Source organism: Prionailurus bengalensis, chromosome A2, assembly GCF_016509475.1.
Source record: "Prionailurus bengalensis isolate Pbe53 chromosome A2, Fcat_Pben_1.1_paternal_pri, whole genome shotgun sequence".
Classification (NCBI taxonomy): domain Eukaryota; kingdom Metazoa; phylum Chordata; class Mammalia; order Carnivora; family Felidae; genus Prionailurus; species Prionailurus bengalensis.
In genome coordinates this window covers 32248227-32276180 of record NC_057348.1, presented here as the reverse complement: position 1 = coordinate 32276180, position 27954 = coordinate 32248227, and the positions used below count along the sequence as shown (strand labels likewise).

At 42.4% G+C, this 27954-nt stretch overlaps 1 protein-coding gene and 1 long non-coding RNA gene across 5 annotated transcripts in view; one reads left to right on the top strand and one right to left on the bottom strand.

The window, feature by feature from the left end:
• ADAMTS9 (ADAM metallopeptidase with thrombospondin type 1 motif 9) overlaps positions 1-27954 on the top strand; it is a 162229-nt gene that overhangs the window by 92198 nt on the left and 42077 nt on the right. For 2 of the 3 annotated variants that reach the window (XM_043587867.1, XM_043587868.1), the window contains one exon: positions 24502-24669. The exons of the other annotated variant lie outside the window; for it this stretch is intronic. In XM_043587867.1, the coding sequence (XP_043443802.1) occupies positions 24502-24669 (168 nt within the window). The remainder of the gene's footprint in view (positions 1-24501; positions 24670-27954) is intronic. 3 annotated transcript variants of the gene reach the window in all.
• Positions 7197-20722, bottom strand: LOC122487401. Of its 2 annotated transcripts, XR_006298367.1 has the most exons (5): positions 20168-20722; positions 19716-19850; positions 16268-16517; positions 15650-15789; positions 7197-11125 (listed from the first exon to the last, which is right to left on the bottom strand). It is a non-coding gene; the product is annotated as an uncharacterized LOC122487401 (long non-coding RNA). The 2 variants fall into 2 exon arrangements; XR_006298368.1 differs by lacking the exon at positions 19716-19850.

The following is a 27954-nucleotide window of genomic DNA, read 5'->3' as shown; positions in this document are numbered from 1 at the left end:
ATTTTGTCTGCAATACTGGCACCCTCCCAAAATGAACATTTTGAAAAAGATCAGAAATGGCTATAGAATGTCAGGAACCTCCTCTGGCACTCCCAACTTCCCTAACTCATCTTTGACGTATTATTTTTCATGAAATTTCCCCTCTCGGGCCCATTATATTTTTACCTTGTTCGCTCAGCCAACAGCAACACCACCCCAGAGTTGTGTCTCAAAACCTCTAGCCCTCCAAAAAAGTTCTTTTTCTTTAATTTTGACCAAAAAAAAAAAAAAAAAACATCTCCTGACCTTCAGAGGTCAGGAGATATTTAATATGTAATATATATAATATATAGTAATATAATAATATATTATATACTGTATACATACTATACGTGTATGGATACACATTATATACAATATATAATATATGTTATATTGGTTTCCACTGCTGTTCTCCTTGAATGCTTTCTAAATACACCTCAAATTTTTTTTTACACAAGATCACCACCCTCCCCCACAGATATTTTAAGAGTTCAATGCTTAAATTTTAAACTATGATTTGCTACTTTAGCTGAAAATTTTAAGATTTTTATTGTAGTTACTCTTCTTAGGCCTGCACACGATTTTCTGAAACACAGAAAAAGAAAGAAGAGAGATTCCTAGTGCTGTGTCATTCACAGAAAAGAATACATGGATTTTTAAAATATTTTTGCTGCCTCTATGATTTTAGTGCTTCCTTTATAAAGTGATCGTTGTTCAAGCATATATTTAAATGCCTCTACAATCTAGGAGCAAGGCCAGTTGTGTAAGGCTTCTAGCTGTGATTTAAAAAAAAAAGTGAAATCAAAAGCATTCTATTTAAATAGATACGTTTATATTACTTAAATACATGTGTGTGAGGGCAGTCTTTCAGATTCTTACTGTAGGACTTTGATTTCACTTTTATGTCAATTTTCATGGATGCTTTGGTACAATTTCTAGGCAATTCTAAATTTAAGCATACCTCAGAGAATCGTGTTAATAGCCATAAAACCACTCCCATGGTGCTTCATCATTGTAACTGACAGTGAAATTAACAACAGCAAAAAGTATATTTGAGGTGCTAACATGTTGCTTTCAAGAGAAAGCGCACTCCATTTATTAGAGACCAAGAGTAGCAATTAGTCCTTCAGTAGGATTGCTTTCTCTCCCCAGATTTTCACACACTGGCGATAGTGTCCAGAATCAGCTGCGGCCGTGTGGAGTAGGCCTTTTCCAAGGTCAAAATGGAGATAGCCTCATTCAACAGTTGTTACTAAGGAACAATATTTAGGAAAGAAAAGCCACATCATGTTAGCATGGCCTGCCAGTGTCTCTTAAAATGAAGCTTCGGTGAACGTAGGCTTAAGTACCCGTCTTAGACCCTTAGTTCTGGCTCCTGTCGTTGGAGATTCGGAATCGTGATTTTGAAAAACATCCTCCAAAAGCTCAGCCTTTTCTGTCCTCTTTTAAATGTGTCCTTCCACTCTTACTTGGTAACGTTCTGATTTCTAAATCAGGTTCGCACCCTGCTAATGCCTTCCAGTCTGCTCCTGCCGCTTGTGGGAGCGGGCTGAGGGGTTGCACGCACACGTCCCATGACTAGCGGATAAATTAGAAAGAGAGCTCTATACTGTCACACCACGGCAGAAGTTAGTTTAAAAATCCGCAGCATTCTCCAGTCAGCAGATCCATGGAGAGAATTCAAGTAACAAAGGTTGCAGGTGATGTCAGCTCTCGCAGCTGGTCTTGTCGCATTCCTTTCTGCGTTGCCCCGTGTATCTGCTTGCTCATCATCTTGGACCCTGTGCTTCTCCTTAGGAGAATCTGCTTGTTTGGGTTTTTTCGTGACAAACCTAAAAGTGTTCTCTGAGCCTTGCTTTAAGGTGCTCTGGAGCAACGCTTGTCGACCCGAATAATGAGAATTTATGAGCTCATGAAGGAACTGTGCTTTTGTTTCTGCCTGGCCAACTTATGCATTTGTGTCTACCTCATTTTCATATTAAAGTTTGCAGCTTCCTTAGGTAGGAAGAGAAAATGTCTGACATCAGTATTTTATCACCTCGCTGCATCTATCTCTAGCAAAAATAAAGACTGTAAATATCACTACCAAACTTTCTGAATACGGTTTTATGCAGCCAAGCCTAGTATTGTCTGAATATTTTGAGCAGTACAGATTTCTATGTGTTTATATAATAAAGCATATTTATTTTTTCCATGTTATTTAATTTTATATACAATGTTTAAAAATCAGTGTTTATCAGCAGATTGTAAAGGCAAATAGGCTATGTGAATTAGAAATTCATGTGTATGTTTCTTTGGGTTTTAAAAAGATACATTCTAACTTTGTAAATCCCTTCCAACCTGTCCCATCCCTCTCCCCAATCTGAGCGGCCAACTGGTAAACTCTATGTAATTGGATAGTTTAAAATGTGTATTTTAAAAGGATACTTAAAAAAGAATTCTGAATTGGAAATGATGCCTAGTGATATAAACAAAAATATATGAGGCTTAATATTTTGGGGTTTTTTTTTCTTTTCTAATACTGTTGTCCTGATTCATTGAGTCTCAGCTATGATATATGAATGTTCCATTTATTGAATTTGTAGGTAATGATAAAATATAGCCAGAAGACAAAACAAGCGATTAAAAGAAATGGTCCTGAACATGTAAAAAGAGCTAGGTACAGGAAAACACTAACCTAATGTGCATACATTTGATCACACTTTATTCTTTGTGTTCAGATAACTATAAAAGACTTGAGCATTTGTCAATTTTGTTATTGGTTCACCTGCAATACATTTCAGAAGGAATTTCTTTCTTATTAAATAAAGAAAATATGATCAAAATAATCTTGGAAGTTTTAAGAGAGCCTGCGGTTTTCAAAAAATTATGCATCATAAAGATGGTCCCTGATACCTATTGGTTCCACATCCCCTGAGTCTCCTTTTTACATGTAATTTAGTATGGTAACTGAGAGTTAAAAGGACCAAAATCAGATGTATGTGAGTTTGGGGTTTCTATAAGGTGCCAAATAAATAAGATAACTTCTCCAAAGCAGATGATGATAGCTAACTTTTCCCGAGTATTTTCTGTGTACCAAGCCAAGTTAAGCAAATATACATCATATTTATCTCCCATGATACCCCAGGAGGGTGGTGTTTTTATGAATCCATTTGAGTACCTGATCATCTACTATAGTGTTAAGACTTCACTAACAGTATACTGACTGTACTAATCCTGCCTAGTCCGACAGAAATAGCCCGTATTCAGAATGAGTTTTTTTTTAACGTTTTTTTATTTATTTTTGAGACAGAGAGAGACAGAGCATGAATGGGGGAGGGTCAGAGAGAGGGTGACACAGAATCTGAAACAGGCTTCAGGCTCTGAGCTGTCAGCACAGAGCCCGATGCGGGGCTCGAACCCACGAACTGTGAGATCATGACCTGAGCCAAAGTCGGCCGCTTAACCGACTGAGCCACCCAGGCACCCCAGTTTATTTATTTATTTTTCAAATGTTTATTTGAGAGAGATAGAGCACAGGAGAGTGGGGAAGGGGCAGAGAGAGAGGGAGACAGAGGATCTGAAACAGGCTCCAGGCTCTGAGCCTTCAGCACAGAGCCCAACGCGGGGCTCGAACCCACGGACCGCGAGATCATGGCCTGAGCCAAAGTCGGCCGCTTAACCGACTGAGCCACCCAGGCGCCCCCAGAATGAGTTTTTTAAACTCCCACTTATATTCAATAAAAGAGATGCCTAAAAGTCAGACTCCATCAACCTCCATGTTATTTAGCTAATAGCAACATCATCCATTTGACTCCAGCAACAGAATAATCCACATTTATTATGATTATTGGTAAATTCCCATAACCAGCACTTGTAAACACTTCAACTGGTTATGTTTCAGGAATGGCAGAACATCTCTCTTTCATTTTAAAGTTATCACATCAGCCAGATTAGGAGGACAGTATAAAGATTTTGGTCATCAGGAATGTCACATTAAATGCGTATGCATTTTTTATAAAGAAAAAGATTTTTCACTAATGAGGACACATCTTCAATACACTGCTGGTGCCTTTTAAAAAATAAGTAAGAAACACATTATTTGGCTCTATCCATACAAAGTAGTGAAAAATAAGGCTTTTTTAAACAAAACATTGTAACATATGAAATTACAAAATACCCGAATTCAGTGTAGATTAAGACTCAATAACCCACTCATCTCAGATGTGTTCAAAGCAAGCAAAACACTGGCCTGCATCTAGCTCGTTGGAGATAAAACTTAACTAGCTTTTTCTCCCCCCATTGTTGACAGCTGATATGTCCTGATAGCTTGACAGATTTCTATTTTTACAGTTTTAAAAAGTCCGAAGATGGGGGAGACGGGGGTAGGAGAGTTATTAGACCATGAGGAGGAGTGTAGGTCCTTTTACTGACTCACGTCAGCGAGTTGTCCTTCTGGAACAGAAAGGAATGAAAACTTTGGAATGTACAGTGGGAGCGAGAGATTGAGTCCACGTCTAATTGTTTAGGAGGGAATCCTGATTAGTAAAGGCAGTTGAGGTAGATTGATTTTACGAAGAGGGAGTAAACAGTTCTAGGTCATTCCTTTCAAAAGGGGAGGGGGAGGCGGGTCACCATTTATTTTTCAGCGAATACTTTTTTATGTGCCTGCTGTGAGCCAGGCACTGTTCTAGGTGCTAAGGATACAGCAGTGAACAAGTCGGAGCTATTCTAGCGGAGAAAGAAAAATGTGTTGTTAAACGAATCAAACCAATTATACGTGTAATTAAAGAACTGACAATTTTTTTTTTCCTGGCAGCCTCATTACAACCATCAATATAAAAATACAGACTGCTCTTACTGTGTGTGTGTGTGTCTGTGTGTATTGTGTAATTGTACATTAGCACACAGCTGCTAATGATCTTTGGTCATTAAATAAAAATTATCCATCCTACCTTTCCTTTTAAATGTACAATTACACAATCATTTTCAGTGATAAACGCTCCCTGGCTGATGACACGGAACCTTTAAAAACCTCTTATCAGAGAGTGTTCTTCTATTCACCGCTACATTATAACCCAGGCATGAGGTCCGTGGTCTGAGAGCCAGGATAGGCAGAGATCCTGGCTTTCCATCTCTCTCTCTGTCAGGGTCCTCAGCCTCCACCCAAATGTGGGAAGCCCTGGCCGAGGTACATTTTCCCCTTTGTTATTTGATGATCACCAATAAAAACATCTAGAACGTGGGGATTGCCACACCACCACCTTTGCTTCCTGTTGTTTTGTTTCCTCTGAAGTGGGATCCTTTTCATGGATTGTTTTAAAGACCACAACCTCCCCCTTCCAAAAATGTAGAAAATGGAACATTGGCAGCCAAGAAAAGAGTGTACAGGAAGTAGTATGGAAGATAATTGATACAGGCCCAACGGACAAAACCATCATTCTTACCAGATCTGCATCCCCTTTCCCCTCTTAGAAAGAGCGTATGTCTTGGCCAGTGCGGTCCACTAACTCTCTACAGTGAGGGAAATGTTCTCTCTTTTTGCTTTCCAGCATGGAATCTGCTAGCTGCATGTGGCTTATATGGAGCACTTGAAATGTGCGACAGGGATACTGCACTTTAAATTGTATTTCGTTTTAATTACTCTAAATCTAAACAGCCACCTGTTGCTGGTGGCTACCGTATTGGACAGGGCAACCTCAGGCAACGTCTTTAGCAATTAATCCGCAACTAGCCGAGAAATCCGTAAACTCACAAAAGCAAGTTGGAGAGAAAAACCCTGTGTCGGCTCGTAAAGGGTCCCTATGTAGGATGCCCTTGCATCCAAATGAGTACCATTCTCTTGCCTTTCTTCTGTTTTGTGCCTTTGTTTTGGAACACTTCAGTGGGTGTTCCCTGACAGCTGGGCATTAGAAAAAACAGGACAGTGGGAAGAGAGGCTTCTCAGAACCAGCTGTCTTGAGGGTAGTAACTCCAGAGCCTCAGTGTAAAAGCAGCTGTTAAAACAACTCTCCTCTTGTGCGTCTTAGAGTTCAAGTTCATCGTGGCAGTAAGTTCAGTTAGGGAAAAAGAGTGTTTATGTGTTCAGTGGGCCGAAAGGGCAAGGCTTGATTGATGCTTTTTAGGAGAAGACAAAAATGGAAAACACCAGGTAGTCACCTTGTAGAAGCTTGAATTCCAAGAGATCATTCCCTCTTTGAAGGAAGTCTCCGGAAGGCAGCTTTTCATATTCACTGAGCCCTGTAGGTAAAGGTTGAGCAGATTAGCTTTAAGGGGCTGTGTTTGAAAGATACTTCTGAAGAATCAGAGCTGAGGCAATGTCTTCTCCACCACTGTGGTTCTCATCATTTAACTTGGCAAAACTTAGCCTCCCCAGTGATAAGAAAACCCTTATGGATTCATTCACATTCGTACACTATATTGACACACACCCCCGCCTTGAAATTAAAATGTGTGCAACAGCGTTGGCTGCAGATTGAATGATGATGTCATCAATTCTCTCTCCCAGTGGCCAGATAGCTGTTTGTTTGTTTTTTCCTTTAGAGTGACATCTGAATTAAACTATAAACCACTCAGGTGAAATCTTTTTAAGAAGCACTTATTAACTTATGCTCGCAGCTTGGCGGCATACATGGGAAATAAGTAAAATAATTCTCAGGATCTCAGAAAGTGGATGAACTGATAGCTTCAGGTATCCACAAAAGAGCTGTTTCTCCCTTCACTTAATTTTGTGCCATGTATTTCTTGCCATAATTATAGGAAGGGCTTTGATTTTTTTTTATGATAACAATCACTTGTATTTTGGAGTCTTTACTTTTTGCTAGGAGTTCTACAAAGCAATTCACCCATATAGTCTAATTTAATCCTCTGTACTTGATGAAGTTAGCATCATGTTGGGTCTAGGTCTCACTGTTGAGAAGGGGCTGAGTCAGGACTTGACCCTGGGCGTTCTGCCTTTCAAGCCCCAGGTTTTAACCAAGATATAATTCCCTCATCTTCCTCTTTAGTTGGTGAAGTGGCAAAATGCAACCTCTGTGGAGAGAGGAAGTTTAAGATTTTCTGTTCCCCCAAATTGTAACGATTTGACACATTCTGGAATTCCTGAGCCATTAACAAATTTTGCTCAGAGTTCTGAAGGGAGGAATATGAGAAAATTGTTCCTCTTAAAATTAAACCAAGTAAAAAGTAAAATTTGTGTTTAGAAGATTTTGAGGAAAAAAAGCATCCTCATTTATTTATTAAACATGCATTGAGTGATATTTCTGACATTTTAATACGCAAAGAGCAATGAAATAACTTGGGGTAGTCAATCTAAGTGTTTTCTGTGTTCAGTGGATGTATAGGTAACAGGACAATAGATCAGGTTTTGTTAAAGCCAGTTGGGGGATTTGCAGATGCGTGTGGTGATGTGGTTCATTGTCGAATGTAATCTGCTGCTTCCCTACAAGGGAATTATGAAAAATGATGAAATTAAAATGTATTAAAAAGTGATTTCACACTAACAGCTCTCTGGTTGAAATAAAACACATCAAATGCACTGAGATACCTTCCCAGCTGGTTCTTGGGCTAAATCTAAGCTCTTCCTTGAGCATCGCTGAGTTTCCTCTATTCCCATTGGTAGGACAGTCATCAACTCTGAGTTCTGGCCTTACATTCTGTTCCTTTCTTCACCCCCCATCGTCCCAACCACTGTATTCCTCTGTCCACGTGGCTGCTGGATAAGACTTGGTTATGGTTTGGGAGCTGTGTGGGATGAAGAGAGGGAAGATGTAGCAGAAAAAAAACAAAACAAACAGTGGGCTCGTTTGCTTCTTCTTAGCTAAGACAAAGGAACAGATACAGTCACCACATTTCAAGTGAAAAACCTTTTAACCAAATCATTTATTTACTTTCCCCGAACCTTAATTTCCTTTGGGCTGAACAGGCCTGCCATTGAAGCTTGTTGCCTTACTCCAAGTGGGCATACCATAAGCAATTTTCAAATGGATGAATGAATGAATGAGCCCGCTACTCAGGAGCTGAAATCCTTATGGCGTTGGCCTAGAAATATGAAAATTAAGAGCTAATCTGTATGAGGGAATAATTAAAAAGAAACACATAGGATTGGATGTTGGTGGTGTATCAACAGTGATTTCCTGACTTGGGGAGTTGTATGGCATTTATGTAGGAGAGTATCCTTGCATTGATGGGACATTATGTGTATAAGCAATATATACATGTGTGTGTGTATATATATATATATATACACATATATATGTGTGTGTATATATATATACACACATACATACATATATACGCATATATACATACATATATATACATACCTATATACACATGTGTATGTGTATATATATATATATATATACACACGCCATTATTAAATAGAGGGGGTTGTTGTAATAGTTCGCAGTTGGAAAACCTAGATAAGGGGCATAATGGAGGTCTTCTTGCAATCTTTCTTTAAGTTTGATGTATTTCAAAATAAGCTATTGTTAAAATTACCTAAACATAAATAGGTTCAGAGTGTGTATTTCACTTCACAAGGAAGTGATGGGTAGGTCTCTGGATTTATTCCAGGACTTATAAGAATTCTGACATATATTAGAAAGCTATTTTTATTCTCAGATTTCCACTAGCACATCATAACAAAAGTGAGTTCTGTAGCCAGGGCTCAGTAAAAATCTTTCTCAGTTTTTCACTGGTTTATGTCCCATGACTTTCTCTTCCCCTTGTCTCTATCTCCCTTCTTCCCTTGGCCCCCTCGTACCTATGCAACTAAAATGAAAGGCCCCTGGGAATGGTGTGGTTTTTATTCCTCTTTTTCCCAGGGAAACCCAGACTTTCATAGCAAGTCGTACCAGTAAATTCCAGTAAAATACTTGGTTGTATGCAGATTCACCTTTTTTTTTTTTTTTGGATCTACTACTCCCCAGTAAAGCCCAGATTCCATTGAAAACTAAGGATTGTGGTTCTTTTGTTTGTTTTTTTTCCTCTAAAAACGCGTGTTTATTTTCCTTGCACTTAATAAAAAGTCCTCACCCAACCAACTCACCTATTTCTGCATTACAATGTGCCCTTTCTTGTTGAAATCATTATTTCCTTCTCATTGGTTGTCTTTTTAATCATTATGTGAAATATCCGGGAACTCTTAGCGGTGGCAGGCCAGGGACATGATGTCAGGGAGGAAGTGCTGTCCCGAAGAGCGTGTTTGTTCATTGTAGTCATTGCTGTGTGTGGGAATTGGTTTCACGTTGTCCATGTCACGTTCTCTGGAGACCAGGACTTCCCAGCTCTTTTAGCCTAAGACCTTGATCTTGGATTGATGTTCAGCAGGCCCTTTACCACTTCCTTCCATGAAAAAGCTCTCTGTGCCCCACCATGGCTATTAAATCAGTTACAATCAATTCCGTTTTGAGATTTTGTTGAAGGACTTTCTGAAAACCTTAGGATAAGTCAGTGGTTTTCAACTGGGGGTGATTTTTACCCCCTGGGGACATTGGGCAATGTCTGAGGACTGTCTCAAATGGGTTGGGGGTGCTACTTGTATCTAATAAATAGAAGCCAGGGATGTTGATAAGCATCCTACGAGGCACAGCATAGCCCCCAACAGCAAAGAATTATCTCACCCAAGATGTTGACATAGTACCAAGGTTGTGAAACCCTAAAGAGACATGTGGTGAGGAGAGGGAGGACTCCTCAGCAAAAGTCAAACTCAAGGTCACAGATGCAAGCCCCAAGGAATGTCACTGGCTAGCTATCAGAAAACAGTTCTCTCCAGAGAGTTGAATTTTCCATTATATATTATGTGGGATTGTGGGAAGCCATCAAGGTCAGTCAAAAACTTTCAAGGATGAGCTGAAAATATGAGGCCTCAACGTTGTCTTACCAGACTGAATTTGCAAACCAATGAGTAGAGTCCCTCCTTTTTTTGAAGTCAGGAGGGAGAATTGTTATAAATGTCTACAAATGTGTCCAATGTAATGCGTAGACATTCTGCATGGCAATTTTGGCAGGAGTGACCAACTTTGGAGACAAAGGCACACACGAGGATGGGCATTTCTAAAAAGGGCTACTCTGCCATGTTCACACCTTTGGATTGTTCTGGTAGCACTGATAGTTCGTACTTATAAGTTGCTTTTAACTTCGTGTTTCCGGCATCAGTATTTCCCTCATCCAGGATAGAATTTGCACATATGTAATAGTCCGGCTGTATCTAGGAATTGGTGTGTCAGAGTTGAACATTTTGGTTTTCTTTTGGATACTTTTTAAAAGTAGGATTCATTCCTCATTTGCATTTGATCAGAGGAGTAGCAGATTGTATTTCTGATTAGAGACTAAGGCAGAGGTGCAGAAAGTATTGTATGGGTTGTAAATAGGAGTGAATCAGGATACCCCCGTCTCAGCACTGTTGACGTGTGGGACCAGGTAGTTTTGTTGTTGGGGAGCTGGTCTGTGCATTGTAAGATGTCACACAGCATCCTTGTTTCTGCCCACTGGATGCCAACCATCCTCTTGGTTGTAATAGCCAAAAATGTCTTCAAACGTTGCCACATCCCCTGGGCGGTGATATTGCCTCCTCCCTTCATTTCTATGGATTTCTGACAGTAAAACTTTTCTTTCCATATTCTCATGGGCATTAGGTGGGCTATATATAGACTGCAGCATTTCCCAAATGTGTCTGATACAAAATTCCTATTTTTTTTAAGTCCGAGAAGTCCTTAAAGTTATAAAATTAAAAAGAAAAAGTTATAAAATTCCTTTCTCCTTTCTGGAAAGATAAATTGTTACGTTGTAGAGATCAGCAGGTTTTCACCATCAATGCCTTCAATTATTTCCCACCGGTTTTTTTTAAATCCTTAAGAGGAAGCCATACGTAGGTGATCCGCTTTTCCAGATGTGTGGCATTAAGTTGGCTTTTCAGCGCATGAACCTCTGAGGAAGAAAGTTTCTGAAGCTCTACCTCTCCTCTTCCCTTTGCCACTTTGCAAATCTTCCGTGCTCTAGCAGAAAGCAAATGCCGTGTCTCCAACCTCCACGCTACCCATACGGATATACCTTCCGAAGAGCAGGCTCAACTCTGAGCATGGTGGGTCAGAGAACATTTTAGATGATGCCTCTCCTGGTCCTAGAACGAAAATTAATCTCAGTACTTCTCCTTCAAAAAGGTCACAAAACAGTGGCCACATAAACACTGAACACAAAACACTATTTTGACTCCAAAACTTTTAGACCGAAGAAATCTGTCAGTAGAGGAGAAGACAAGCGCAACAAGCCCCAAGGTACTGTTATCAACCTCGGAAGTTTTCTGGTAGGATCTAAGTCCTAATGAGAAATTGTTTTTGACCCACAACGTTTAATGTATTTTTGATGGAATGCCACAGAAAATTTTATTAGAAGATCTGGACTCTGGTGCCCGATGTAGAAGAGAGTTCTCCATAAGACAAGTGAGTGCCACCTTCCAGAATTATCTAGAACCTTAAATTACCAATGGACTATGTAAAAATGACTTTAAAATTAGAAATTGACTTTTGCCTTTTACCTAATTCTAACCCGAATTATAAACCTAATTATATTTATATAATTTAACTGGAAGTGGAGACATAATAGCAACGACCCCCATTTACTGAGCATTTGCAGTGAGCCAAGCCCTGGGCCTGGTGCTTTTTTGTGCGTTATTACTAATTATCATAAAATCCTTGCAGAATGGACCTTATTACGTAATAATGGATGTAATAAGGTCCATTCTGCAGGTGGGAAAACTGAGCTTCCGGAGGTAAGCAATTTTCCCAACATCATATGATCGGTAATTCTTGAAGCCCCACCTGACTGACTCCCAGGCCCCACGCTTTCCTGTTTCCTCTCTGGTAGGGCTTTCAAAATTTCTAGAACTAGTGATTTTCGATTTGTGACACACGCAAGAAACTAGCTCCTGCACAAATGGAAACCAGTGTAGCTCTCCTCTGCTTTTAAAAAAATCCATTGAAGCTGCGTCCTTAGTCTTGGAATGTTTCCCAAGGATTTTCAGCCAGGTTCCTAGTTTTGTTTACCTTACTTATCGAAAGCGGGAGGGAGCTGAATATTTGCATTTTTAAACAGAAAAATTTTGACAGGTTACTTGGTGTTGAATGGTTTTCAAAAAAAAAAAAACAAAACTCCGGAATTAGGCTTGGTCACCCAGAATTCCCCAGCCAGTGCTCCGAAAGGGCCTGGCTTCCCCCTGAACATTTACGGCTAGGAACATTTTCCCTAGGATGATGGGAATTGATACGTTTTTAAGGAAACTTCTGCTGGACTAAGAGAAGTAGGGCTTTCTGAACACAACCTGATCCTAATATTTGGGTCAGTTACACCACTTAATCGGTCTGTGGTGGCTGGTTTATGGAAGGTGTAGAGGACGGTGGCAGTGATTGATTTCTATCAAATTCGCCCTACGGTTACAAAATCTCAGGACTCCGTGTTGCTTTGGCAGCCCTGTATATTGTATATTTTGAGGGCCTTTTCTTCAACGGAAGGGAACTTAAAAAAAACAAAAAAAAAGTCCGTGGGCACCGGGGTGGCTCAGTTGGTTAAGCATCCAAGTCTTGATTTTGGCTCAGGTCGTGATCTCATGGTTGTGAGACTGAGCCCTGTGCCGGACTCTGCTCTGAATGTGGCGCCTGCTTAAGATTCTTTCTCAGCCCCCACCGCTTGTGCGTGCCGTCTCTCTCTAAAATTAATTACATAATTAATTATTGGGAATAGCAAGTGTGAGTTTTCGGAGGTTTTTTGGTTTTGGTTTGTTTTTTGCTTTTACATCTTTCCAGCCAGCATGGAGATAGAAAATACCCAACCTACATAGAACCCCTTTGTGTTCATACATTTCTTTATAGGTTGCTTTCAGTCTGTATATTTACCTTTTTCCACATGGGAGAAGTATCATTCTGAGGTGACATCTTTGGGGGTGAGAAACAACATTATGTGACGCTTGGGGTACAAGACGGTCTCAAAGGCTTAGAGCTGACTTTCAACAACAGTCTTGCCCTTGCGGGGGCAGAGTAATATTCTGAGTTCCTAGCTTCTGCCATTTGCCGTTGGTCTTGTGTTATATTCTCACATAACCTTCCTCTTAGGTGTCCCCTGTGCAGTATTTAGTTCTTTTTTAAAAAGTTTATTTATTTAGAGAGACAGAGAGAGAGAGAGCAAGTGGGGGAGAGGAGGAGAGAGAGAATCCCAAGCAGGCTCCATGCTGACAGATGTGGGACTCGATCTCATGAACCATGAGATCATGACCTGAGCCAAAACTGAGAATCGGATGCTTACCTGACTGAGCCACCGAGGTACCCCAGTGTTGGACTGAGTAGACACAGGAGATAGGAGAGCACAATAGTTACTTATTTGGTCCTTACAATGAACCGAGCATTGTGCAGGATACTGACTTAATCCTTAAAAATTCTTGAGACATAAGTGGCCCTAGGTTCTTTGAGATGCTATTCATTCACTCATTCACGCATTCACTTGCATATTCCATAAGTATTTGAATTTTTTTTTATGAGCCAGGCACTTCTCTAGCTACTGGGGATATAGCAGTGAACAAAAAAGACAAAAATTCTTAGAGAAGAGGAAAATAGCTTGGAAGGTGGGATGAGAACTGTACATTTAAGGAGTCAGGCAGGTATCCATTAAGAAGGTGAGATTTAAACAGAGATAAGCTGTGTGGATATCAAGAAGAGTATTCTGGGTTAAGACCTAGAGACAGGTGTATTTCAGGCACATCTTAGCAATAGTAAGGAGGCCACCGTGGCTGGATTAGAGGTGGTGGGTGGTAGGATGTGAAATTAGAGATAGGATTGAGACAGTATAACATACAGGTAAACCATGGGATGGGGATCGAGGGGTTAGGCTATTGGAATGACTTTTGCTTACACTCTGTGAATTAGGAAACCATTGTGGGGAGAGGAGTTGAGTGGGAACGTGAATTTGTTTTCAAAGACGGATGCTGGCTTCTGAATTTAGAGGAAGCTCCTCGAGGAACAGAGTTCTGGAAGCAGGGAGAATATTAGGAAACCATTGCAGTAAATCACATGGGAGAAGCCCGTCAATGAGTGGCTCAGATGTTCACAGTGGAAGCGGTGAGAATTGGTGGGATTCTGATGTATTTTTAAAGTAGTACCTAAGGATTAGCTGAGAGTTTCGATATAGGCTATGAGAGAAAGAGAGGTGGTGGAATGAGCCCAAATATTGGGCAGAGAATAAGCAGAGGTTGGATGGAATTTCCATTGACTGAGATGGGGAGAACTCCAGGAAGGAGTGGTTTTTGGAGGCGGACCAGGGCTTATGCTTTGGACATGATAAGACTGAGATGCTTGCTTATTCACCGTCGTTTCATGGCTCTGTTGAGCAGAACTGGAAAGAGATGCTTGCCGTGGTTAAGCCTCTTGCATAATATCACAAAGGAAGAGACAGCCCTGGTCAAACCAGGTCTGAATGATTCCAAAACCAAAGTCATACCTACCACCCTCTTTGACTCAACCCTTGGATGTCCGTTTGAGTACATCTCAGAGTGGTGTAGGAATAATTTAAATTCACATAGAACCATTGACCTAATGTTAGCCACTTCAAATGCCACGTCATTCACGTAATAGCCATTTATGTTTTAGCTGGTTTTTATTTCTTCTTGTCTGATCCTTTCATAATGGTGCTTTGGAGCCATTTCTTTACCAAGTGATAAGCAGGAGGAGAAGCAAGAAAAGAAACATGGACGAGAGGTGCCTGGGTGGCTCAGTCAGTTAAGCGTCCCACTTCAACTCAGGTCATGATCTCACAGTTCGTGGGTTCGAGCCCCATGTCGGGCTCTATGCTGACAGCTCAGAGCCTGGAGCCTGCTTTGGATTCTGTGTCTCCCTCTCTCTCTGCCCCTCCCCAACTAGCACTCTGTCTTTGTCTCTCAAAAAATAAAAAAATTTTAATAACGTTAAAAATTAAGAAAAGAAACACGAATGAATAGTGCCTGTTAACAGCACCTTGGTCTGATCTGAACTCCCAATAGAGCAAAGCAAAGTCGGAGGATGAGCGTCTAATTCAACAATGGTTAAGATAATCTTTTTTCCTTCCTGCTGAGATATGTTTCTCTGGATGCAGACTCAAATATGTATGCACGTTTCAGTTTTGGGGTGGCATTGGTATCCACTGGAAAGCAAACTAATTACATAAACTACTTCTCCCCCACCCCTGCCAAAAAAAAAAAAAAAAAAAACCCAAAAAAAGTTGTAAGTTTTCCAGTATAAGATGTTGGACATGTTGGCATGCAAAGATGTTCCTTTCGTGCCACGCCAACGGAGGAAGGTCCAGATACACAGAGAAAGCAAGACTGTGGAAGAGGCAATGGAATAAACTTGGTCCTGGTGTCTTTTAAATGACTGAATGGCAGATAGACTAGTTCTTTTGGAGGAGGAAGAAGTTCCTGACTGCCCTGTAGTATCATGAGTGGGTGTTCCTGAGCATTGTCATCTTCTAGAAGAATGACATCTCCAGGTAACCTCCAGTCACAGTCTGCCTGCAGAGTGCCAAGAAATTCTGGTCACTGTTCCCTCAGCTGTAGCTTTGCCAGAAATCACTCAGACACTTCTTCACTTACCTTTGCAACAGCTGAGACCTGGCACAAATATCTCACCTCCTATCCCCCTATGTTCCAGACTGCCTTCATGAATAATCCCGGGGTAAGCACAGGGCATGCGTCCTTCTGTCATCTCCACCTCTTTCCTGCAAGATTATTCTGCTGATGTCAGATTACAAATAATCATCACCTATAACCTCGAGAGGCAAAAGAAGTTGTGTAAAATTAGTCAGTGTGCTTAGAAATGGGGAGTCGGAGGGCATGTTAGGGACAACAGAGCCTGGGCATGTACTATGCCTCAGACTCCTGGGGGCACCACTGCACGTAGCCATGAGAAAATTCAGCTTTTGCAGATTTTGTTGGTTGTTATTCTTTGTCTTGGTGGGGAGGAAAACTGTCATATTTACATTCTGGCAGAACAACAAGAACCTCAATTCGGGTTTCATGACTCATGTAGCTAATTTCATATGCTGTTCTGTTTAATGTGAATATTTGTTCCCCCCCCCCCCATAAGATGTTGTCACATTAAGAGGTTAGGAGGAGACAGCTGGAGAGCCCTGTGCCTCCTAATTCTTGGGGGTAACGGGAGGTGGAGGGCATGAGCCCTTCTTACTGTCTCCCCTTATTGGCTTGGCCCTCCCATCCCCCTTGTGAGCCATCTGTGGGGCCACCTACTTGGCTGTAGTATTGAGAGCAGCCTTCGAGTGTGCCCCAAGGGTTGACATGTGATCCTTAGTTCCTTTTCTCCCACGGTCTTAGACCTTTGGAGTACTGCAAAGACTGCCGGTGTTGGGGGCAACGGAGATGGAAGGATGGCCTCGTGCCCCATCCGGCTGGACTCGCGCATCTGCTTTCTTCCATGGTGTTCCCTGCCAATCTCCTGCTTTCTCGGCTCCTTTTCATGGTAATAAGTGCCATGGTGGTCCTGGACATAAACAGCCATCAGGCAGGCCTGTCAACATTGGCTTTACGCCCTGAAGTCACAGCCCTTGTTTCCTGGCAAAGCTTTTTCTCGCTCCTCAGTCACTCGGCTTCCCCAATGCCCCCCGACCAGAGCCATTCATGGGTTGTGAGAAGCCCTAGCTGCGTGCACACCCACCAGTTAACAAATAACTGTGACCACTGCCACGGCAGAGCCGAACAGAGCCAGGAAGTGAGTGAATGGGCGTGCAGTAATGGCGATCCCTGGTGTGGATTCTGTGTCTCTAGACATTAAAGAAATAACATAACAAGAAACAAATGAGAAACATAAGTAGTCCCTCAGATAATAAGTATGAGCAGGAAATGGTGGAGTAGGAGAAAGATGTGGCATTCAGATGTGGGGTCCTTGTCTTCCTCGTCTTCCTGTCTTCTCTGGTCAGAGAGACCGTATTAATAATAGTCGATAAAAGCGAAAAGGGCACCGCAGAAGCAGAGGAATCTTCGACATTTATGTCTGTTCTGTGGATTGCTCTGTGACCTTTGGAAAGGAAAAGTCTTCACCCTTTTACTTGGGTGAGATGTTGCCTAAGCCCCTCCCTTACTCAGCAGTGCCTGTGTTAGAACGTTAATCTGAGACTCCATTAGTTGACGTACATTTTTTTTTTTAAAAATACCTTTTTAACCACGTGCTGGGGGGTATTCTAAAAGACTCTGCTGAGTAGAAATAGTGGTAGTGATGAGAGTGAACGTGCATCGATTTCTACACCGCTTGGCCAAAGCCCCAGGAGCTCCGTCTATATGCACTACAGTCGTACATGTATACAGTTGTTCCGCTTAATTGTAACGTAACTCTGTTGAGTGTAGACTGTGCTGTTGTCCCGTTTTACAGAGCTGAGAGAGGTCCGGTAATTTGCCCCAGATGGCCCCGAGGTGAAATGGCAGGTGGCATGCCAGCCTAGCACTGCCTGATGCCCAAATGCCCTGCGCCCTGAAATGCTGCGTTTTAGAACAAGGTGAAGACAAGTAGTGAGCTTTTGTTTCCTGTGCTGGCACTCGTGCGCCTCCACCCGTTGGAATTTGTTCTTAGCTGGTGTCCCCAAACAGGAGCTTGTTATACTCACTCTTGTTCATGCTCGTGTCTGCTGTCCGTCAAAGCCAGAGGCGGGAGAATCTGTGCCTCCCTTGCTAGTCCCTGTTGGGACTATCCCTTTGGAATAGAAAGAGTCAGGATGGCTGGTTAGCCGTGGCTGCTGAACAACACGAAGAACGTCCGTACTTGGCTACAAATCCCCGGGGCGACGGCGTTCTCTGCGGGGCACGGGAACTCCTAGTCCTAGGTGTGCAGTCAGCATGCCGTGTCTCCTTTCCTCTTGTGTTCCATGTGTGAGATAAACAGACAGACTGGATAATCTTCGAGATGCCCTTACAGCTCAGACAGTTGAGAGATTAGCCCTCGGTGAATGGACAGGCCCATGAATTTCCATTCATGACCGTGCAAAGAGCCATTCATCAGTGAACGGAAATAATCATTCGCCCCGTGACATCAGGCGGGCCCCAAAGGGTGAATAAACCCTGAAAAATGGCCAAGAGAAAATCAGGGTGTGGCTTCAGCCCAAGGGAAATCTAGCCCTTTATGTATGTGGCTGTTTATTTGCACACTAAGTGTCTTTCTTCCCAAGGTCCTAAAGATGTTAGGAAAAAAGTAATAAAGTCAGACATACTAACTCTGTATAGGTACTGTCTCCCTGAGAGACTCGAGGAATCAGAGGCTTCAAAAATAGGCTCAAGAGACGTTCCATTGAGGTCCTTGCTCTCTGTTGTAGACTTGAGTGAGCAGGGGTGAGCACCTTGTTTTCCTCTCTGGTCCCTTTCTTCAGTATAGCTTAAGGAAAAAAGTGGTGATTCTGGAGAGGACCTGTTTGAAGACCAACTCTGTTGCTTCCTGGCTTTGTGTCCCTGGCTAAGTGATAGCACCTCCTTGTTTCTCTTTATCTGTAAAAAAGGAATCCTCAGGGGCACCTGGGTGGCTCAGTCGGTCGAGCGTCCGACTTCAGCTAAGGTCATGATCTCACGGTCTGTGAGTTCGAGCCCCACGTCGGGCTCTGTGCTGACAGCTCAGGGCCTGGAGCCTGTTTCGGATTCTGTGTCTCCCTCTCTCTCTGACCCTCCCCCTGTTCATGCTCTGTCTCTCTCTGTCTCAAAAATAAATAAAAGTTAAAAAAAAATTAAAAAATAAAAGGAATCCTCATAGTATCTGAGTCACACGGTCGCTGTTGGGATTAATGACAGAAGCCAGTGTCCTTCAGCCCAGTTTTCCATTCACAGTTAAGAGTTCAATAAAAGGTAGCTGGTGTGATTTCCAATAGCTCTGCTCTGACTGAAAGAGGGGTCCTGGGGTGGCCTTTTTGCATCTCAATAACTTGTGCCAAATCGGTTCAGCCCTCACACTGTGGGTCAGATTCCGAGTGGTTCTTTCTTTGTGACATTTAGGCAAACATGACGTTTCGTTTAGAGCACACTTCTGTGATGCCTACAGATTTCACGTGTCCGTTCGTTCCCGCAATTATTTGCTGGCTGCCTACGGCGTGGAAGGCAGTCTATAAGCGCATGTGAGTGATGGCTGCTTTCTTTTTCCTTGGTGGCAAGCCCACGTGGTGTTCCAGGCCCCACACTGAGCTGTGTTTGAAACTTTGATCCCTAAGTCCAGATCCTTGTGCTCACGTCCTGGCTTCCCTGGAAACGGCGTGCGCAGGCTGGTTTTGCCTTCCCCACTGGTGCCATGCTCCTGTATATGCCCTTCGTTCCTCCCTGTGACTGGCAAAGGCAGATGCCAACCTCGGGTGTGAGCCTCACGTCCTTTCTGACAGTACATTCTGCAGGTGAGGCTTGACTTTGTGTTTTGTTCAACCAAGTCCAAAGGAGACTAGAATCAGAAAGAGCCTGCTGTCCGTCAAAAACACAAAGGCACATTTTTTTAAATGGAGGGATTTGGATGTTACTTTCACATTTTAGGGACGCACAAGGGAAAGGCACATCATGATTAGTTCAGGGTCCTGCCCCCAAACTGAGCTCTGTTCGTCGGTCTCAGAGGGATGGTTCGCTCCCTGATTGGCAAAACTTTTTCCATCAGGAGAATCGTGACTTCACTTGGTCATGGCTTGTGGTCTCTGTCCTTCCTCTCGGCCTCTGAGCTCTTCCTTACCTGCTGGCAGCCAGTCCCATGGTTGGAAATATGGGCTAGTTGATCAGTATCCTCCATCACACATTACACATAAACAGAATGTTTCCGTTTATGTGACTGTGTATTTGCAGTATGAGTGTCTTTCTTCCCAGGGTCCTAAAGGTGTTATGAAGAAAGTAATAAACATGTTTCTCGTGTTTTCTAGATCCCTTGGAGGTGGAAATCACCTAGATATACAGAGCAGTGCCAGAATCCTGCCAGCTGTTCTCCTAGACCATCCATTAACCCCTGTGTAGTGAGCACCTGCTATAACCAGGCGGTCCAGGTCTATACCTCGGCCCCGCTGGTGCTTTCTCTAAGCCCCGGCATCTCCCAGCCCCATCGAGAAGCCTCCATCTGGCCAGATTCTCTGAGCACCCCTGACCTCCCGCCTCCACTTCTTATTCCTTCTTAGTTCCTTACGGTGGCCTTACCAATTCCGCGCTCTCCTCTGTCTTTGCACACATGTTCAGGTTCACAGCTGCCTTGGCAACGCAGGAATCTCCCTCTCTCTAGGTCCTCAGCCCTTCTCATCCTGGCAGACACACTGGGGTTGTTTGCTGGCTCCTTGATGTCTGAGAGACCACACACGTCTACAAAAGTGAAAGGGCAGAAGCAGGGCATCGCGAATGCCAGCGGTAGCACGCCGGACCCTAACCGGCACCATAACCAGGGCTACCACTGAGAGAGGACAAGCCCAGAGGAGAGATGATGAGCAGACTGCCCATGCCTTGAGTACATTGTCTCCAGCCAGATGAGTTGAAATGCAAGGATGTCAAACTCTTAAGACGTTAGGCGAGTAGACGGTGTTAAGGCAAGAGCTGAACAAAGCTTCACGTTAAGCATCCCCTTTGAATGGCCTCACAGAAACAAAAGCCTCAAAGCCCAGGCATTTGGGATACTGACCTTGATGTTTCTTTCTTTTTTTTTTTTTTTTTAATTTTTTAAATGTTTTGATTTATTTTTGAGAGAAAGAGAGACAGAGTGTGAGCAGGGGAGGGGCAGAGAGAGAGGGAGACACAAAATCTGAAGTAGGTTCCAGGCTCCAAGCTGTCAGCACAGAGCCCCACAAGGGGCTCGAACTCACGAAATGCGAGATCATGACCTGAGCCGAAGTCACTCAATTGACTGAGCCACCCCGGCACACCTGACCTTGACGTTTCTAACTCACAAGGAGAGACTATACCATTGTTTGGGAGTGTTGTGCAAAGCTGGGGAGAAAGCATGCTCGTAAACATGTTCGGTTGTTTCTCCAGAGGAGCAAACGTGGGACTCCAACTGGCAATTTAGGAGGCTATATCCACTGCCCATTTAAGGACTTAAACATTCCCCAGAGCAAGAACCCTGAGACATGTAGCCCGCAGATAGCCCATAGTAGGTGATGTGCTGAACTTTACTCTTAAATCTCAGTGATGCACATCGACTCAAAAGTCAGCATCTGGAAAAGGACTGGAAATGATCAGATGGAAATTTCCCTCAGAGTAGAAGAGCTGAAACGTTTGTTTATTTGATTATCAAAATGACAGCTTCTTTAGAGAAATCATAATAGACCCACTCATGAACCTGTTAGATATGAAAATTTCCATAAGCAGCTTCTTTTCTTCACTGGTAAGTTAGAAAGCATGTTTTTTTTTTTTTCTGATTAGTTACCTCGAGAATGTCCTTATCACTTTTAGATCTTCATTTTAGGTAAATAATATGTGAGTCATGCTGAACTATTGCATTCTTTTTTTCCAAGTCGGTTCCATTCAAATCCCCAGATAAGAAAAACGCACGTAGGAATGGGTGGGATGTAGCTAATCTAGATGTTAACAGGATGTTTAAGGCATCGTATTTGGGAACTCCTTTGTTCCCTTTCATTTGAAGGGCAATAGGCATGGGTCACACCAGTAGTGCCCCTCAGATGAATTAGTATCAGTGATGTTCGTGATAATTTAACTGTTTCCCTTGTGTTGGCATTGCCCTCAATAGACGTTTGTCTATCTGTGTTGGAATCATGTGGGGAGAGGTACCTAGAAAGCTTTGTGGTTACTTACACCAGGTTGGAAACACTAGTTATCTCCAATAACAGTACCTATCTCAATGGTTGTTAGGATGATTAAATGAGATGTTGCACGCACGGTCTTAGAGCAGTGGGTGGCACATAACTGAATGCCAGAATACTGTACCTTTTCTCATTCTGCCTCTGTAGGTTGCTGTCTACTTTTAGACTGTCCCTCTGATGCCATGCAGATTACTGAATTAGCATTTTCATCAACTCTCTTCCCCCCACCCCTTCATAGTAAAGGACAGCTTGCTATCAATGATTTGTATGTTGAAATGATTATCCCTATAGGTGGATTTGTTTTAAGTTCATCCATGTTCATCACCATTATGCCTCTTTCTTCATTAAGCACATTCCCCCCCCCCCCCCCCCCCAGGAATCTGTATCTTTCAAGTTCAGTCTTTTTCCTACAGATAAATACATCCTTGACGCCCGGGGCTGTTTTCCCATCCCTGTAAACATCATCACTGTCCGGTTGCCCATACTGCAAACCTAGGAGTCCCTCCTGAGTCTGCCTTCTGCCCTGCACCCCATGGCTGATCCACCACAAACTGTCATTTCTACCTTAAAAAAAATAGGTCATAAGTCCACCAACTTCCCCCACCGCAATACCTCTGCACCCTATTTAGTATCACCATCACCTCTTGCCTGGACCAGTGCACTAACTCTTCCTGAGCAGTTTTACTATTTCCCTTCATGCTGTATTCCCATCCATTGTCCTCTCAGTAGCCAGGGTAGAATTTCTGAAGCAAAAATCAGACCGTGTTTTGCCCTGATTTAAAACTCTTCTGTGATTTTTCCAAATCCAAATACATTATGATGACCTATGAGCTCTGCACGGTCTGGCCCTGGGGGAAGCCTCAGGAGCCTGTGTCCTTCAGAGCACTCATTTCTGTTAATAAGCATGCATTTGTTTTTTGTCAACATTGCAGTGTTTTGATTAACACTGGCCTGTAAGCTCCGTGAGGGCGGGGAGTAGTCAACTTCGTTCATCACTATATTTCCAGCCCTTCGCATAATTTTTGAAACTTAGTAGTTGCTCACATGTTTGTTGAATAAACACAGAGGAACTCATCCCAAATTCCACTTGTGCCCCTCTGTTATTTATTCGTCCAAGGAAAGTTTCTAAGGACCAAAATTAGTCACTAACAATAGAGATTATTCCGTATGCATGTCATTAGACCGGTGCTTTGTAGGAATATTTCTAGGAGCTTCATTTTAAAAACCTTCCAGAATTATGTCCCAAGTCTTTATTTATGTCAAAGCACCATAGGTTGCAAGATGGGTATTTTTGTTTTGATCTGAATATTCAAATTGGGCTCCTTTCTTCCTCACTGTATGCTCTGTTAAGATTTCCAGAATGACCTCTCCAAATCATAATACTGTCATAAGATGAAGCCCAAACGAAACCAGCAATGGTTCCCTTTCCTAAAGTAAAAAGTCAGGGCCAAACCTATTAATATACATATTTCAAAATAATCTATTCGCTACTATTGAAATCTTTACAGTGATTTGTGTTTACTAGAGAAAGAGGTCTGTCACATTTATGAATGATGTAACTTTGGACATGCTTGGTAACAGCGGTTGAATTAATACTAGGCTACGTGTTTTACGTGATGCGATTTATCTATTAGGCATGAAAGGGCACTTCGGTAATTTAAGTTAACAAAATCACAAAGTTAGTGAGGGCAATAAGAACTATTGAATAGGGGGCGATGACACGAAATCTATTCCCATTGCAGTTTCACATTTTGTTCTTCATTCTTAAACTCATTTCCCTCTAAAAGTCAAGAACGTTATATTGGGAAGTAATGTGTCTTGAAAATCTGAGCCAGCAAGCTTATGATCCAAGTGGTAATGACTTCTGTAATCGCTAATGAGGCAATGGACGTTGAATATCTCAGTGCACTCATTGGGGCCAGCCTCTTGCCTGTTCCACAAGAAGCTGTCATATCAAATTTTTGTCCTGACTCCATGGGCGCTTTGATTCCTAGACCTTTCTGAGAAACCTAATCTGAAATCAAAGTCAAGTTCCTTAGATGTGGTCAGACAAGGTCACATTTAAAACAGTTCAGTGAACTTGCAGATCAAAGTTGAAAGGTAATGCCCCCCCTCCCAGAATTGGCACAGACTTACCTGCCAGCTTACCTTTCGGTTTCTAATGTGGCTTTTTCACCTCCTTCCCAACGGACTGGGAAAATGAGAGTTTATCCTCTGAAAAATGGTAGGAGAGTTTCCTTAAATCATTTCATTAGGAAATTGGACACAGTTGTATTTTGGAAATGCACGTTTATCCAAATCAGTGAATCGCAAGGCATTTGGTTGAAGAAGTATCCTGATCCTGCATCAAGTGAGTTGTGCGAAAGGCATCCTTTCTAATTCATAGGAAGATTTTTTAGAAACTCAGGATGTCATGGTAATTTTAGGTTCATTGGCTTTATGTTTTGGCCAAAATTGTCAGGACTTACCCGCACTCTTGAAGAACCCAAAATACTAGGCAGGATTGCTGCTGAAATACTACGGACATTTTTTTTCCCCGAATGCTATCTTCTTGCCGTGTAGCGCGTTGAGATATTACCTTAAATGGTGTCGGAAAAGGGGGGAGATGGTGACTCTTGTCAGGTATGATCTTAACATCTCACGACACGGGTTTTTATCAAACTCCATGTGATTTAAAAAAAAAAAAACACACAACAACAACCTTGCCATTGCTTTATATTTCAGTGTTCTGTCTCTTGTGGTCGAGGGCATAAACAACGAAATGTTTACTGCATGGCAAAAGATGGAAACCATTTAGAGAGTGATTACTGTAAACACCTTGCTAAGCCAAGTGGGCACAGAAAGTGCAGAGGAGGAAGATGCCCCAAATGGAAAGCTGGCGCCTGGAGTCAGGTGAGCAATGCTTCTCCTCTACGACTGCTTCCTTACCTTGGGCCACGTGGCTGACACCGGCGTGTTGATTGTGTTTGTCTGCACAGGTTTGGTTTTTCGGAGGGGAGCTTGGGGACGGGGAGGGACGACTCTTTGCGTCAGGATAGTTGTTACCTGGCCGAGTGGATTCCACCCTCGGGGCCTTGGGTAACACCTACAGTAGGATGGTTGTGAGAATTAATTCTAAGTAGTAGTAGATATTGATGTCAGACATCTAGCACGGAGTAGCCCTTTAATACTTCGCTGATGGCATTTTTATCATCGCTCACCACTTAAAAAAACACGAACTCAGATGGCAGTAAGGTTGACTCTGGTCACCTCGCAGGGACTGGGTCTGAATTTACCTTTGAGGTTCTTAAAGAAAGGGCTGTCAGGGTGAGGTATTATAGCGAATGCTCTTAGATACAGCAGAAGTGGGAGACAGAAGTTCTCTCGCATTTGCTAGCTATGTGACCTTGGGTGATCTGTTTTCACCTTCCTGAGCCTACTACATTTAGCTCTTATGAGGATTTAATGCAATAATGAATGCCAAGTACTTAGTTCAGAGGTCTTAAATCTAAGAGGCTCTCAAGAGTAGTATTTTGTGTGGATGAATGTGATGCGTGTATCAGATGGGGAAGGGGTAAGTACCCAAGAAACTGATTGCAGTCAGACTCTGCTAATTCTAAACATTTGATAATCTAGCCAGGAGCTGGGTGAGAGAGTTTCCCTGTTGGATTCAACAAAGAACTCCAGAAGCTTCTATTTATCTATAAATAATTGTTGTGTGAGCTAAAGTCTCTGACACGTAATCCTTGAAGCTGATCTCTTTACTCTGTACTTGTACATTTTCTCAGCTCGGTTGAAGGTACTTACCTAATAGTAATAAGGTGCAGGGGAGCCTGGGTGGCTCAGTCGGTTAAATGTCCGACTTCAGCTCAGGTCATGATCTCACGGTTCATGAGTTCGAGCCCCACGTTGGGCTCCTCGCTGACAGTGTGGAGCCTGCTTGGGATTCTTTCTCTCTGTTGCTGTCTCTGTCTGTCTCTGTCTCTGTCTCTCTCTCTCTCAAAATAAATAAATAAACTTAAAAAAAGTAATAAGGTGCAGTTTCATATATTCTGTATATAATGTTGCTCTTCCCCTCCACTGGTGTGCCTCAGTGAGGTTTTACTGACTTTGTGGTTCTCCCGTGCAGTGGAGAATCACACAGCTGCCCCTAGGAATCAGTAGAAAAGTAGGTTCCAGGTTGGCACCCTCTAGATTTGGTTCTTTCAGAGCCTTGATCTTGATTCCCTAAAGCCTCAAAGAAGCTGTGGACAGTTGTGTTAACATGGGGAGGAGTTGGGAACCCTCCATTTCGATGTGACTAACAGAAAGTTCCTCTAGCAATGTGAATTTTTCCTAAAGGCTCTGAGCTGTCATCATTGCCCCACACGCACGCCCTCCCCCCACCATAGCCACTTCACCGAAATGTAAAACATGACCTGCATCATTCCCTAGAAGAGTAGCCTCATTCTTCTCGAGGCCTTTATTGGAATGATCGCGTGTGTTTGTGTTTGTGTTTTAATTCAACAATCCAAGCCTCGGTGCCCAACCAGAGCTAGTTTCCCCTCTGGCTTCCCTACAGGATCAGATTTCAAGGCAGTGTTTCATATTGGTCTTCCTTAACGGTTTGTCTGAGTGACTGCTGTCCTCTGTAACTTCCAGCCCTTTTATTTGGGGAGCTATTCAATTCATGTAAAAGCCTGCAGCTAACATTATTTAAGATATTGCACTAATTAGCTTGTCCTCTTGTAGACTTTCATGCTCTGTTGCTTTTCTTTATGTTGCTTGGCCTCTACTTATCTATTTGCATCATGCCCTGAATATTAAGTTTAGAGCATGGAGATGATGCTCATTTTATAGGGCTATGTATTTGACATAGAGACAATTAAAAGAATCTTTCACTCTCTACTGGTAAACACAGAGTGAGTTTTAGCCCAGCATTCTGTGGTCTTTTGGGGAAGTCCAAAATTGCTTACAAAGCTGGGATGATTAGGTTTGAACCCTGTGGGGTTTTTTGAACATAATGTAATAGGATTATCAGACTGCCTCCCCAGAAAAGACTGCACCTGTTCAAAATGATTGCTTAGAAAAGTCTAGTCACCTTTGTAGAAAAATGCAAGTAAACACAGTTATGTAATGGTCTGTGGCCAGCTTTGACATGCCCTGATTTGGTCTGTGGAAATGAATTATAAAAGCGGGCAGGACAAGGTGCTGCGTGAGTAAAATCTGACTTGTGCAGTTTCGAAGTATAGCTGAAAATAATCAGACACAGCGGTTGATGGAGAAAGACGGTCTGCGTGGTTAAAGACTATTGGCTTACTAATGATCCAACGGTAAACGGAAATGTCCCTAAGGCAGGGATACTGAAGCAAGAGTAATGATTACCCATTTGCAACAATGGTTGGAAGATTTTATATCTGGTTCTTCTGTTTTCTGCCGGTAGCTATATCCTAGTCATCTCTTGTTGAAGGTAGGAAGAAGAATGAGTGAAACTTCTCATCATGTTGAAATGTCTGATGATGACAAGACGTGTAGAATGTTGGGGTCGGCAACGGGTTTGCTGTGTTAATCTTCATAGTCTCGCCCTCAAAATTGGTGCTTTGAGATTTAAAGGGGAATGTTTCATTTCTCCGTCTTTTGAAAATCTTGAATTTGTCAAGGAAATTTTCCCAGTAAAAAGAGAGCTTTTACTGGAAGACATCCAATAAGAACAAACTGAGGGCTGATGGGGGTGGGGGGGAGGGGAGGGGGGGGTGATGGGCACTGAGGAGGGCACCTGTTGGGATGGGCGCTGGGTGTTGAACGGAGACCAACTGGACAATAAATTATATATTTAAAAAAAAAAAAGGAAAACATCCTCACTAAAACTGTAAAGCATTTTTAGAAGCTCATGTTCAATTTGTGTAGATGCTTTTGATCAAGAGGTAAGGGATGCACATGAAATTTTAAGACAAAAATCAGCCTTGAATTCTTGATTCAGTTTGAGAAATGTGAAGGCTCGGTAATCCCATGAAATAGAAGCATTCCTGAGTAAAAATCGTTTAATCTATCCTATTCATCTAGAAAGGCTTTCAAAAAAAATGAAGGTCAGAAATAAAAAGATTAAATGAGCAGATTAGAGTAAAAGTAACACTTTATCGTCACTCATCAGTCATGAATCCACACAGTGGAGTCATTCATCAGTCCTGAGATGCATGTGTCTCTCACACCTTAACCTCT